Here is a 13,833-nt window from a genome sequence, read left to right as displayed (position 1 = left end):
CAAAAATGTGTCTGCAAATCATAAAAAATAAATCACAGTAACATAAAAATAAAACTGAAACTTGTCAGCAAGGTTATATCTAATAAAAAATATATATCCATAATAATAAAAAAACCAAATATCTTAATTTGCCCCAGAAATGCTTCTGCTTACTTAGGCAAAGGTGAAAATCCAAATGATAAGCTCGCCACTGGAATGTAGTCAGTAATAATCTGTCATCTAGTTGCACTCCAGGTTCTTTATTATAGTCTGACATACCAAATCTGCTTACAAGCAGTATAAACAATAAATCAGAGTTCTGAAATATTTGTATGGAGGCTCTCAGGGATTTCTGAAGTCCACAGTAAAACCATACACTATGAAGGAATAACGTGACAATAGTTTGAATCACCACTGCAAATTCCATGATTACAGAAAGTGTCCTATGCATCTTCGTCAGTCTTTGTCATGAACTTATGCAAAAGTCTCAATCAAGATTTATTAAATTGGGTTATTCTACCAATCAAGTACTTTCTTAAACTTGAGAAAAGGCTAGCTGACTTCATTCTCAAGTTAAAACATAATATTAACTTAACTGAAATTTTTAAGTTACATTTTTGTTATCTTCAACTGCGATAAATTGTATTTTCGAAGAAAATGTTACCAACTCAACCCTAAAGAAAGTAAGTCTATATCTCCAATTATCTACCAGAAAATGTATTCTTTACCTGGACTAGAGGGGTTGCACTGCCCCCATCTATTCACATTAGAGCAATCCTGTCCTGGTTTTCCTAGAGGTATAACTTTGCAAATCATGTTATTAAAGCAGTAGCCTAAAGGACTACAAAGAAATCAAACACCTACCTTTTCCAACTCATGCACATTACAATACAGAAACATTTCCTTCAGGCCACAGAATGCCATTCTGCGACGTCAAGTTAATACTAAACTCAATTTATTTTAGGTTCTATACGGACAGACTTCAATCAGGTCAACCAAGGAAATTTAGGTTCTAAAATTATACATTGTAGCAGTCTTAATAACCACATGAGGTGGGAGACACACAACAAATGGAACCACTTCTCTAGTTCAAGTTTAATTTAATTATTTTATATCAGGTTGATATAAAAATGCCACTGGTTTATATGACCACATAGAAGCAATTATCTTCCATCCTCTAGTGGAAAGAATGGGATAGTCTATTTATTGAAAATGTGAGGTATTGTGACAGTTGTACATCTGCCTCATGAATAAAAGATTGTCCGTCCCAATCCCTCACCTGCTATTAAATTTAAATTAATCTCAAAACCATTTGAAAATACTTATATATCATTATAAAATAAATTTTCCAAGGTTATTGTTGTGCTAATTAACTCTTTGACACTGGAAATTTTGAAACCAAAGAAATAAGAAAATCTCAGCGACAGAAGAAAAGATTTTACTTGCTAGTCGCAGACAAGTTTCGACATCTAGTCGAGGTGCTGAGAGTGTCATACAGAGACAGATGGGAATACGTGCAAGCCTCTTCACCTTTGTTCAGCTTGTTTTGCTCCATGATGTTGTACTGAACTGGTGCCACTTCTTGTTTCTGCTGTCCCAGTGGTTTCCAGTGCTTCTCGCCAGAGTCCCCGCTGCCGTTGTTCATGTTGTTGCTGAGGTTTGACTGGATGAGCTGAGTGGTGGCGTAAGGAGTAGGCTGCCCTGATGGATTGACAAAACGCCCATCCTTCAGATTTGGGCTATTGAAGGTTTTCATCTCATTGATTTTGTTACTAAGGTCCACATCACCATAAACAGTTGACTCAGGGAGCATCAGATTTGTTTGTTTGTTATCCAGTTGGTTGTTATAATTTGCTATACAATCAGCTATGTGCAATGGAGAGGAAAAGGAAAAAATCATTCTGCATGGTTATTCCTTTTAAATTTCTTTCTACGTAGCTTTGTGAGTCATAAGAAAATCGTTACGTAAAGTATAAGTGGGCTTAAATAAGATGAAAAAAAAGGGCCAAATATCCACATGTGCTTTCCAAAGAAAATTAATAATTGAAAAAATAAAAGAGGGTACACAGAATTTGCAGAGACTAAATAAATTTGAATTTCTGATAGTGCTGAAGTAAACAACCAATTTAAAATAATTTTCATTTAATAGCTTCATTAATAAGAATTCAACTAAAATAATATATACATGTATATCTTTATGTGCCAACTTTTTCTTTCCTAGTCTTTGCTTACTGAATTATTTGAAGCTACTGGTTAGCTGCTGAAGCAACAGACAAAGCATATAAATTGAAAATCCAAAGGGAAAAAACTACTTATAGATCAAAGAACTTGAGATTTTGAGACATATATATATTTTTTTTGTTGTTCTTGTTGTTTTGTTTTGTTTTGTTTTTGAGACGGAGTCTCGCTCTGTGGCCCAGGCTGGAGTGAGCGGCGCCATCTTGGCTCCCTGCAAGCTCCGCCCCCCGGGTTCCCGCCATTCTCCTGCCTCAGCCTCCCGAGGAGCTGGGACCACAGGCGCCGCCACCGCGCCCGGCTAATTTTTTGTATTTTTAGTAGAGACGGGGTTTCACTGTGTTAGCCAGGATGGTCTCCATCTCCTGACCTCGTGATCCGCCCACCTTGGCCTCCCAAAGTGCTGGGATTACAGGCGTGAGCCACCGCGCCCGGCCGCGATTTTGATATTTTATAAAATATTTACATTTAAAAGATACGAGGAACGGGGGTAAAATGATAGTAAATACTACTAAGGAGAATTCTATTAGTACTTGTCGTAGTCATGTTGGATAATCATTATCCGGAAAACATGCTATATAATCATTTTCTCATGGTTTCATAATGACACCCAAGAAATATAAAATGACAATAATAATAACAAAAGGAATCATAGTAACCTGGGTCATTGAATCAAATAAAGACTAAAATAATACTTAAATATCTAATATCTCATTTCCACTCCAGTTTTCTCTCCATTAAAATATTTGGACATTAAATAACTGAATACACATATATAACATATACATTCATATATATATATATATATATATATATACACCCTGCAGTTGAAAATATTAAAATAGTAGGAAGAACTGAAATCATATTTTTAAATTAAAAGTTTTTAAAGAGAAAAATTAGTTAAATTACAATGGTGAAAATATCATCATTTTATTCATGCTGTCCAAAAGTAGTACCAACTTAACAAGTCACCTGTAGCACTGGATATGTTAGGTTTTTAACTGGATATGTTAAAAATTATAAATTAACATGCTTGTTACTAAAGATGTAAATGTGAATATAATCTTAAGAAAAATGGGTTAACTTCTCTATCCTACTGAATTCAACTATTCTGCATTTCAACCATGAACCATCAGGGAGCAGAAATATTTGATTGATCTGGCCTTTGCGATTTCTATTTCTAATTTCTAGTTTTGTTTAACAGTGGTTAAGAAATACTATAAAGATCACATGGTTTTTGCATTCTCATTTTGTTTCGCCAACCTATCTATATGTGTGTTATCCGACAGAACCTTGGAGATATTGGACATGGTCTACTCTGCTTTGTCCGATACAGCAGCTACTAGTCACATGTGGCTCCTGAGCACTAGAAATGTAGCTAGTGCAAAAGAGGGACTGAGTTTTAGACTGCGTTTTATTTAATTAAATGTAAACAGCCATCTGTTGCCAATGGCTACCATATTGGACAACACAGCTCTACCTATTAATTTAAATGGGTATTGCCATTTTTTCTCTTCTATGGGTCTCAACCCAGTTTTTCTTTTACTTATGATTACATGTGTATCTATCTGTCCAGACACTCAGCATACGGACCGCTAGAGGGCAGAGACTCGGTCATGCGGCTATGTCAGGTCCACAGCCAGTGGAGACTCAGGATTCATTTTAAGGGCAGACATGCAGATTGCTCTATGATTGGTTCTTTATCGTGCTTAACATCTTTACTTAACTCCAACTTCTCCCTCGCCTTTCCTTAATTCCATAGGTTATTTTACTTCTATCATCATAGAGATTCCTTACAATTATTTTACTATTTCCTATATTGCGAATATTGTTTTTTTTTTGGGGGGGGGGGAAGAAATCTTTGGTAATTTTTATTCCTTTACATCTTGCATAATGTACATCCAATTTTTTCCTATTATGTTTTGGCATGAAATTTTAGTCACATATACATCTGACCCAGAAAACAAACAATAGAAAATATATGTATGCATACACACCTGCAAAATATATATATGTATATAAGTGTGTGTGTGTATATATACACATAATACATATATATCTATGTGTGTGTATATATGTATGTATACACACACAATATATACATATATATATATATCTCATGTCCTCAGGATTTGCTAATATACTATAAAATCTGATTTAAAATTCCAGTTAATTTTTATTTAAATTTTTGTATTACTGTTGTATATTATTATTATTGTTTTTGTTATTAAAGAATTTGGTTCATTATAACTAAGAATTTATTTACCTTTTGATCTATGTTATTCCCAAAATCTCAAAAATGATTAAATATGATTAAAGATTATTTAATTACAATTAAAAATTATATAGCGGGCACAGTAGCTCACCCCTATAATCCTAACACTTTGGGAGGCTGAGGCAGGAGGGTTGCCTGAGTGCAGGAATTTGAGACCAGCCTGAGCAACATAGCAAGACCTGCATCTCTACAAAAATTTTTTTTTAATTTGCAAGGCATGGTGGTGCCCGCCTGTGGTCTCAGCTACTTGGAGGCTGAGGTGAGAGGATTAGTTGAGCCCAGGAGGCTGAGGTTGCAGTGAGCTGTGTTAATGCCACCGTACTCCAGCCTGGGTGAGAGAGTGAGATCCTATCTCAAAAAACAACAAACAAACAAACAAACAAACAAAAAGGGTAAAATAAAACGTAATCACATACATTCTTATCAACATAAATACTTGTGACCAGCCTGGCCAACATGGTAAAACCCTATCTCTACTAAAATTATAAAAATCAGCTGGGTGTCGTGCTGTGTGACTGTAATCCCAGTTACTTGGGAGGCTGAGGGAGAAGAATCACTTGAACCCAGGAGGCGGAGGTTGCAGTGAGCTGAGATTGCGCATCTGCACTCTAGCCTGGGCTACAGAGTGAGACTCTGTCAAAAAAAAAAAATTGTTTTTTAAATACTTTTACGGCTGGGCACGGTGGCTCACGCCTGTATTCCCATCCAACACTTTGGGAAGCTGAGGTGAATGGATCATGCGAGGCCAGGAGTTTGAGACCAGCCTGGGCAACATGGCAAAACCCCATCTCTACTTACAAATATATATACATAAAAATTAGCTGAGCCTGATGGTGCATGCCTGTAGTCCCAGCTACTCGGGAGGCTGAGGCACGAGAATCACTGGAACTCAGGAAGCGGATGCCACTACCCGCCAGCCTGGGTATCAGAGTGAGATTCTGTCTCCAATAAACAAGCACATACATACATACTTTCCCATGATTTTATTTTTCCTTATTTGCTATCGATTGTATAATTTATCTTCCCAATTATCTGGGCAAAATATTTTTGGTGGACTTTAGCAAAGTATGGAGGTTAAGGGATGGAGAAAATACTTAAATCAGGCTATTTTGCTAAACGATAGTCAGCACCGGATAAAATATTGGTCAAATTTTATCTTCCCATGTAGGGAGAGGGAAAGAAAACATCTTCTGGCTGGTTCCTTAAAAAGCTTATACAGATCACGCTCTCTCTGCGTCCCTAACCTGGGCGACTGTAGGTAGTGAGGTTGCTGTCGCTGTTTCCATTGCCTGCCGTGCAGCAGTTGATGGAGCAGTCGTTGTGATTGTTGCCAGTATTAGGCCACGTGTCTGCCAGCCATGGCTGCGTGGCAGGTTCACTGATGTTGAGAAGTCCAGGCCTAAATAAAAAAATACATAAAAGCAAATGTTATATGAATAGAGAATGATATTTTCTATTGAAAATTCCAATAACTTCCTCATCTTGTTATTCTCACCAATCACCTGATGAACTATGCTGAATGACATTATTAGCCCTTTGATTCTACACTCAAGGTAACTTACCATAAGGTCCTGGGATGCACCTCCATTTACACAGCCATAACTGTACATAGGAAGAGTTACGCATCAGACCTAAAATCTCATATCGTTTGCAACGTTCTACTCTGCCTTTAGTCAGAATGGTTAAAAATCAAACATGGAATCTGAAAATATTTTTTAGTCTTTTAGTGGCTTAAAAAAAAACGCCCTAATTCAGATAGTTGGCACTTCTTCATTTTGACCCATTAAAAAATTGTGACTCCTTACAACTTCATTAAAAAAATGAAACAAGCCTCTTTACTCAGACGATAGATGCTTCAAATTAAATGCACTGGTGTATTTTTCTCCAAAACCATGCTTCATATCTAATGAGTCTGGGGGCTCTGCGACATTTTACACAGATCCTCATTAATGTTTCAGTGCATAGGTCTGTAAGCTTGTCAACATTTTCTGATGGTAACATTGTAAAATGTCATACATCCCAACATAAGCAAAGGAAAGCTGATGAATTAAATCTGATAAAACAGAGATGCCCACTAAAAGGAATATTAGCGTTCATTTTGGTAGTTTTTGATGTGATTCTTCTTTTACCGTGCATTGGGAATGCCAAGTACATCAGCGATTATTAATGGGAGCCCTGGACCAACAGAGCCAGGGACTCAAACTGGAGTTCAAGAGTGGCATTCTTCATTTCCTTCTCCAACACTGACTTCATACATACCTCCATTCAGCAAAAGAGGTGATGTCCCACTCACAATAAACAGACTGGCATTACAGATTCTGCAAATATTTTCTTGGTGGTTTTATTTTCTATGTTAAAATGCAATGATTATGTTTCTTATTTACCTGGGAAGCAAAAATCTGATATTTTACCTTCCATGGTTCTTATTCTAGCACATAATCTACTGAGGAAATTTAGTATGCAAATGATGGTTGAGAAGTAATCCATTCTAAAAAAGGCTATGGATTTATGATTCATTTTTCTATACATATGTGAGTACATATATTTATATAATAAAAACAAATATGTACCCTTTGCTTATAACGTGTGAGGCATTGTTCTGTTTTTTTTTTTTTTTTTTTTTTTTTTTTTTTTTTTTTTAACATGTATGAACTCATTTAGTCACCACAACAATTTTACAAGGGAGGTACTGTTATCCAAATTTTAAAGATGAGGAAATGGGATGTCTAAGAGATGTGAAGAAGTTTGTGCATGGTTATATAAAGTGAGTGGCAGAGCTGAAAATCAAACCCTAGCAGGCTGGCCCTAGAGTATACACTCTAATCTAAGATTTTATAAACACATATATGGGAAAGTGCTAACATTTCCCAAAGCTCTGGAATATTCTTCATAAAAGGAAGAGTGGAGAAAGTATTGGAAGTGTAAGCTGTTAAAACTGAGCCAACCTTACTATTAAAATTGTTGATAAATCGTGATTTGAAGAACAGCGTTTCCAAACTGTTGAAATTTTAAACATTTAAATGCAAGTTATAACACAGATATCTGGAGCCTTTGAAATAGATGTTGTTACAGAAATTCTGCATCTAGTAATCGCTTGCTTTCCTATTTTTTCTTTGAACTTAAACTATGAATATTATCACTGTAGAAGTTATTAAAAATAAAACTCCATATGTGACACAGCAGAGATGTTACAGGACGACTGAAGTATGGGTCAAGAGGAAATTTTCCACAGACTGACTTACATGTTTCAAAAGAAACAGACAAATTTTTATGCTGCTCTGATTCCCTCTGAAAAATACTTTCATAGTGAATGCTTTGATATCATCATAGGCTGAGAGCCCTTTTCATATATATGAGTGATTTCCAACAGGAAGCTGACTTATCGGTTTACATCCAACTTTTCTGTTTAGACTTGAATTTGGAATGCTAATTATTTAAGGCAGAAGGTGAGCTGTGATTACTGGTCCATAATGAACCTTAAAATGCCATGTATATATCTGAAAGGACGTTGAGGAAGTCAAGGTCATATGTAGCTACTCTAATAAGGGTTCTAAGGTCTTTTTTAAACAATTCTCCAGGCTACCTTTATGTATTTGAGCTTAAGATATGAAGCAGAAAAAATCCACATGGCAGTTATAGGTATTAACATGTTTCTTAAATATTATTATATAGTATTATCACATAATATATTAAGTGGATAGATTTGTGCCATGAAGAAAAAAGAGGGCAAATGCACTTTAGTAATTATATGGCAATTACCTTCAATTCCTACTCTTCTGTTGATATTCCAATCACTCACCCCAAGAAAGCCTATTCGAGCTGCTAAATCACAAAATCAAACACTACAGAGTCCAGGAGCTGGGGAAATGGTGGAGGAGCCCGGCAGGAAGGCTTGTCAGGCGATAGGCTGTTTCCCCTTCCCGCTGGCAGCCTGAATGAGCTCTAAAGCCAAGGGCTAGATCTCAGAACTGCCAATGTTTTAAAGAGAAGCAAAGGCTTGAGCTCTATTTCCTCACCTCCCACCAACAGGGAATGTGGTATTGGCATTCTCTACCAGGTTAGCCAGACTTTCCCGCCCCACCCTTCTCAGGTTTTCTCTGCTTTCTTGCCTTCTACTGTGGTTTGGATTAAGTACGTTTTTTGGGACACATTGCCTGGAATGTTTGAGGAAAGGAAAACAAATGAACAGAAACAGTTACTTAATATTTCCATGATCATTTCCCTGGATTTTCTCACAATTTCTTTGCCCTTTTTAAGTTGGGAAGGGGTCTCTTTGCTTACCACAATCTTTATTCTCTCTTTTCCAGGAATAGCCACACTTGCAAGGTTCACAATTATAACAGAGTTCTAGATAACCTTCTCCTTTTATTAGAGGAAAAAAATGCAGCCTCCAAAACTTCTCTAATGTCACCAAGGACTGAACTCAGGCCATCTGACATTCATTTATTCAATGGTTCATTCGTTTTTTTCTTACTTATAAGTGACATCTTTCAAAAATTAATCTTTTGTGTCATTTATCCCATTTATTTATGTAATTCAATAAATTACATTTATTACTTTATTAAAAATCCATTTATCAATAAATAAACCATGTAATCTCCATCCTCCAGGAACCCACATTCTCTTGTCAGAGGCAGTCATTATTTACCAGGAGTTGCCAAACATTTTCTGTAAGGGACCAGAGAGTAACGTTTTAAGGCTTTCCAAACCGTATTGTTTCTTTGATAACTAGTCAACTCTGTCAATGTGGCTCAAATACAGTCATAGAAAATATGTAAACAAATGAGTCTGGCTGTATTCTTATAAAACTTTATTTACAAAAACAGGGGCAGGCTGGATTTGGCCCAAGAGACATCATTAGCTGACCTCTGATACAAACATAAGATAATGGTGTCACTTTATGTGAGGTGCTTCATTGAGGTAATTCCACATTAGAGAGTTAATGGAGGGCATAGTAGGTGGAATTCAGTAAACTGAGAAGGGTCGCTGGGTGGGGAGACAGTCCAGACCTATATAATACAGGGGCAGTGCAGTAAGGACACAGAAGAAAATGCCATCTTGGCAAACGGCCGGTGGGGTGATACAGTGGATTGTAGGATCTGGCACATTTTGAGGTGTGAAATAAGTCTGCAGAGCCCTAGAGCTTCGCATATTATGGCCAGTTTAGATCTGATATTCTAAACATGGTAGGTCCTGTTGATAATGGGATTGTCTGGAGCTCAGAAACATGATCAATATGCATTTCAAAAGATCATTCTGTCTCCAGTGAGCAAAGGGAATTAGCAGGAAATAGTGCTAATGAAGGTATTATAGATAAAGGTAGGACTCCTGAGAGCTTTTGTCATAGATTAGGCAAAGGAGAAGTAGGGCTGGAAATGAAACAATATGAGAGTGAAAGGAGTTAACAGACAGCATCAACAAAATGCAGTAACGGATACAGGAGATCCAAGAGGATGGATGGAAGGTTTTTGCTTCGGTGTCATTAACCAAGTGAGGTAGGAGGTCCAGTGAGGGCTCAAGAGAGTCTTAAACACATGAGGGAAACCAGTGCTTAAGGGACAGACACAAGAGAAGTCAGTGTAGGAGTCTGGTTCATTATTCCCGCTCTGATCTCACTGGATCACGAAACACAGACACAGACACACAGACACACAGACACACATACACACACACTGACACACACACCCATAAGTGGCTAGGAATGAGGTCCCTTGGTAAAGCATCCTTATTGTCCTCATCCTGCTTTATTTTTCCCATAGCATTTATCAACTGCTGATATTATACAGTTGACTTTTTAAACAAATGTTTATTATTCATCTTGCATCTTCCCCACTACAACCTAAGGTCTAGAAGGGCAGGAATTTTTATCCACTTTGCCTACTGATGCATCCCAAGTAAGTAAACTAGTGCCTGTCACATAGTAAGTGTTCAATATATTGCATGAATAAATAATTTTAACATTTTGTATATAACTGACATTTTGAGCACTGACTCTGAAATCTTTATTGAACTGTTGCCTCCGTAATATCCCAACATGGTTTAGCATTTCATTTAGGAAAATGATCATTTCTACTTAGTGTTTGAAATAAATCAGCTTCACTGCCAGGGATTCTATGTTTAAATTTAAAAAGCTATGTTTGTTTTGTGATATAGTGAGCTTTCCAAAGAGACAGCTCAGGAACTTTGTAATCTTCCCATCCTGCCACAGCAACTAGCATTTGCTACCTATGCGTTCCTGCCATCGCTTCCCATGTGCTGGTTTGCTCTACCCAGGTTGTAAATTCTTTTAGAGTAGGAACCAGGCTTGTACCTCTGTAAGTGCCTGTGTCTGTGATACTTGTGTACACACGCCCACGCACAGAGGCTAGTGAAGAACATATCGAAGATGCTCGAGAAGCACTTTCACATGCTTTGATTAATGAGGAGGCTGAAATGTACACATGTAATGAAGTGGTTATAAAATCAGGTATTCCAGATTCACCCATGAGAAAATGTTCTCATGCCAGAGGCTCTTTCATAATGTCTGGGCTGTGATTTAGATGGAATTCCCCTGGATGCACAAACATGCCCTGCTTTAATTCCTGAATCGAGTGGATTTATTCCTTATGAAAACCTTCCTAGCTTTGGGTCTGTCACTGGCTGGCTTTGTTTCACAGGTGTGAGAACAGGAAGTTAGCAATACCCAGGAAAGAAAAGATTAGTACTTGTCGCCAAATTTGTACAGCACTGGCTAAAGGTGGTCAACCTTTATTTTTTTAAACCACTTCTTAAATTCAGTCATTTTCTGATCTGATGGTATGTTCCTTTAATTCAGGAATAATATCTTACTCATTTCTAGCTTTCCAGCAGCAGCCATGTTACACAGCTGGACAAAGAAGGGAATTTAGTAAGTTCACTGAATTTGAATTATAAGATGGTTTTGGTGGAAGATTTCTTTTTTTACACCAAGATGTTACTGTTTTGGAGAAAAAAGAAAACATCTTATTGTGAAAAATTCTGAAGCTTGGCTCATCACATAACTTATACCTTATTTCAGCCCCTTTAAGCTGGTTGTCACATCAATTTGTGATTTCTCCGTGAATATATTAAAGTTCACTAAATAATAATTACTTTAAAAATCATAAATATAAGATTGAGATTCATTTTAATTAGAGGAGGGAAAACGTTCTTTGTTAACAAGCTACCCAGACTTCCTCTTTTATTTCAACACATTTTCCTGCAAATGGAGATGTGAACTATGTTGAATTCATAACAAGAACAAACAAACATAACCTACAACTTATGAGCAATTGCTGTGTTCAGCAGGTTTTTCAAATGAACACTTTTTCTTTGATAGTATTTGTTAACTAGCTATATTTGTTCATCTTCATAAATGCCACAGCTTAGTCACTTTAACGCCTTTTAATCATTTGCTAAATCAGCGTCTCTTTCTCGGTTAAAGTGCGCTCTCTGGTGGTCACTGATTAAGATGCAACTACCCCAATCAACTACATTTGTGTGTAAACAGCTTGGTTCAACAGCATAGCTAAATGGAGCCTTTCTCAAGGAACTAAATACATTTCACCTTTAAGTTAGACTTTTTAAGCAGAGAAAGTGGTGTCGTTGAGGAAGATGAAGAAATATTTGGAATTCCCTGTAGGATCTACAAAACAAGCAAGATAATTACCTCCCTCCACTGCTGACAGCTTCGCCTCCTCTCTGGTAAGTTACTAGAATGTTACGAAAAAAAGGAACAATTAATAGACATATTTATATATCAAAAGCTATTACATTCGTGAGCATCTTTCTAAAATGGAATTCCTTCTGTCTTCCTACATAGAAGCATTGCAAAAATCATCACACGATGTAACAGATTTCTGATTCAACTAGTGACATTTAACTATTGTATAGAATTATATATACATTATATATATAGATATCTATATATCACTCCTATTTTCTTCATGTTCCAATAAGGTGGAGAATCAAGAAAAAGCAAAACATCAGTACATTCTTATTAAATATAACTATTACACATCTGTACATTAGCATTCCCATGGATTTCCATTTTGAATTGATTATTGGAGCACATAATTTCATGATTTTATATAAGTGTAAACTTAAACTCAGAAAAAAAAAAAACCTACTAATTTTCCCAGAAATATGAGTACCAGTAAGTCAAAGATAAATGTTAAAATAAAGTTTTCCACACACAAAGATGTATGCCAAGTTGTGACTATTAATTCATGTGACCTATTTTTTATTGTGGCTTGTGCAAATTATTTCTTATTATATTTTCATCAGACATGTATAGATAATCAAAATATATTATAATGCTCTTGAAAGCATTCTCGGCGTAATAAATTTGGGGTGGAAAATTTTAACCATAACAATAACAAAAAAAGATTTGCACATAGTTAGGCTAAGTGGTTAAGAAGATTAGCTTTTCTGTAAATACAGACACATTTTCTAAGAAGAAATGTGTTTTTAAAGCTGCCAAATTCTGCTACTTAGAAGAACTCCAAACTGGAAGTCTGTTATAGAGAGATAACTGCTCCCAGTGATGACAATAACTGGATTAAAACTGAGAGGGCGTAACCACAGGTACATCTTTTCCTGGAGGTGATGTGACAGAAGAGGCCCCATTTTGAATAGAACGGAATATTAGGATTCTGACTTAGGGAAAATGAAAAGTTTTATCTTTCACATGTGCTGGGTATTTTGGTTACCTTTAACAATATTGATTCTGGGGACAGAGAAATACAAGGGAGAGAAATTTTTGTTGGAAAACTCGAAAGCTTAAGTTGAAAAATGCACTGCCAAGTCTGAAATAGTCAATAAGATCATTAGCATGTTAAATCATGCTGAAGGTAGAGAGAGTGTGTCTACTTAATGAAACACATGCAAACAAGGCTAAGATCCAGTGTGGAATTGTGAATACATCATTGCATCAAATGGAAGAAAAGCAACACCAACTGTGTCTACTTTAAACACATGCCTGGTGTGAGTAAATCAAGTATTATATGCACTTTAAGTTCTTACCCCCAACTTACTGCAGAAAATGAAATAAAAACAGAAACACAATAGTAGAACGCATGCCAGACTAACAATGGAAAGGAGGAGGGTAAGTGCAAATATATACCTGTTGGTGTGAAGGTAAAAGACGGGACTGAAAATCAAAACAAAATATAAACCAGTTATTAAGCTGAAGAGAGAAAGGGAACATATCACATTAGTATAAATCAAGCAGACAGCTGAACATAAAACAAATGTAAATAACTAAGCCAGCAGTTCTGACACTCTGATCTATGAATAAAACCAACTCTGAGGTTAAAAAAAGAAGCTTGTCTCTACAGGTACCATTT

The 13,833-nt window shown here is 36.4% G+C and overlaps 1 protein-coding gene across 4 annotated transcripts in view; it reads right to left on the bottom strand.

Annotated features, from left to right (window-relative positions):
- Window positions 1–13,833, bottom strand: part of LOC105485564 (roundabout guidance receptor 1) — a 1,159,905-nt gene that overhangs the window by 37,144 nt on the left and 1,108,928 nt on the right. For 2 of the 4 annotated variants that reach the window (XM_071092571.1, XM_071092572.1), the window contains 4 exons: window positions 13,611–13,637; window positions 12,156–12,198; window positions 5,734–5,888; window positions 1,510–1,845 (listed from right to left, as the gene is read on the bottom strand). In XM_071092571.1, the coding sequence (XP_070948672.1) occupies window positions 1,510–1,845; window positions 5,734–5,888; window positions 12,156–12,198; window positions 13,611–13,637 (561 nt within the window). The remainder of the gene's footprint in view (window positions 1–1,509; window positions 1,846–5,733; window positions 5,889–12,155; window positions 12,199–13,610; window positions 13,638–13,833) is intronic. The other 2 variants (XM_071092573.1, XM_071092574.1) reach the window with 2 other exon arrangements.

This window comes from Macaca nemestrina, chromosome 2 (assembly GCF_043159975.1).
Source record: "Macaca nemestrina isolate mMacNem1 chromosome 2, mMacNem.hap1, whole genome shotgun sequence".
Lineage (NCBI taxonomy): Eukaryota > Metazoa > Chordata > Mammalia > Primates > Cercopithecidae > Macaca > Macaca nemestrina.
This window is presented reverse-complemented; position numbering and strand designations above follow the sequence as displayed.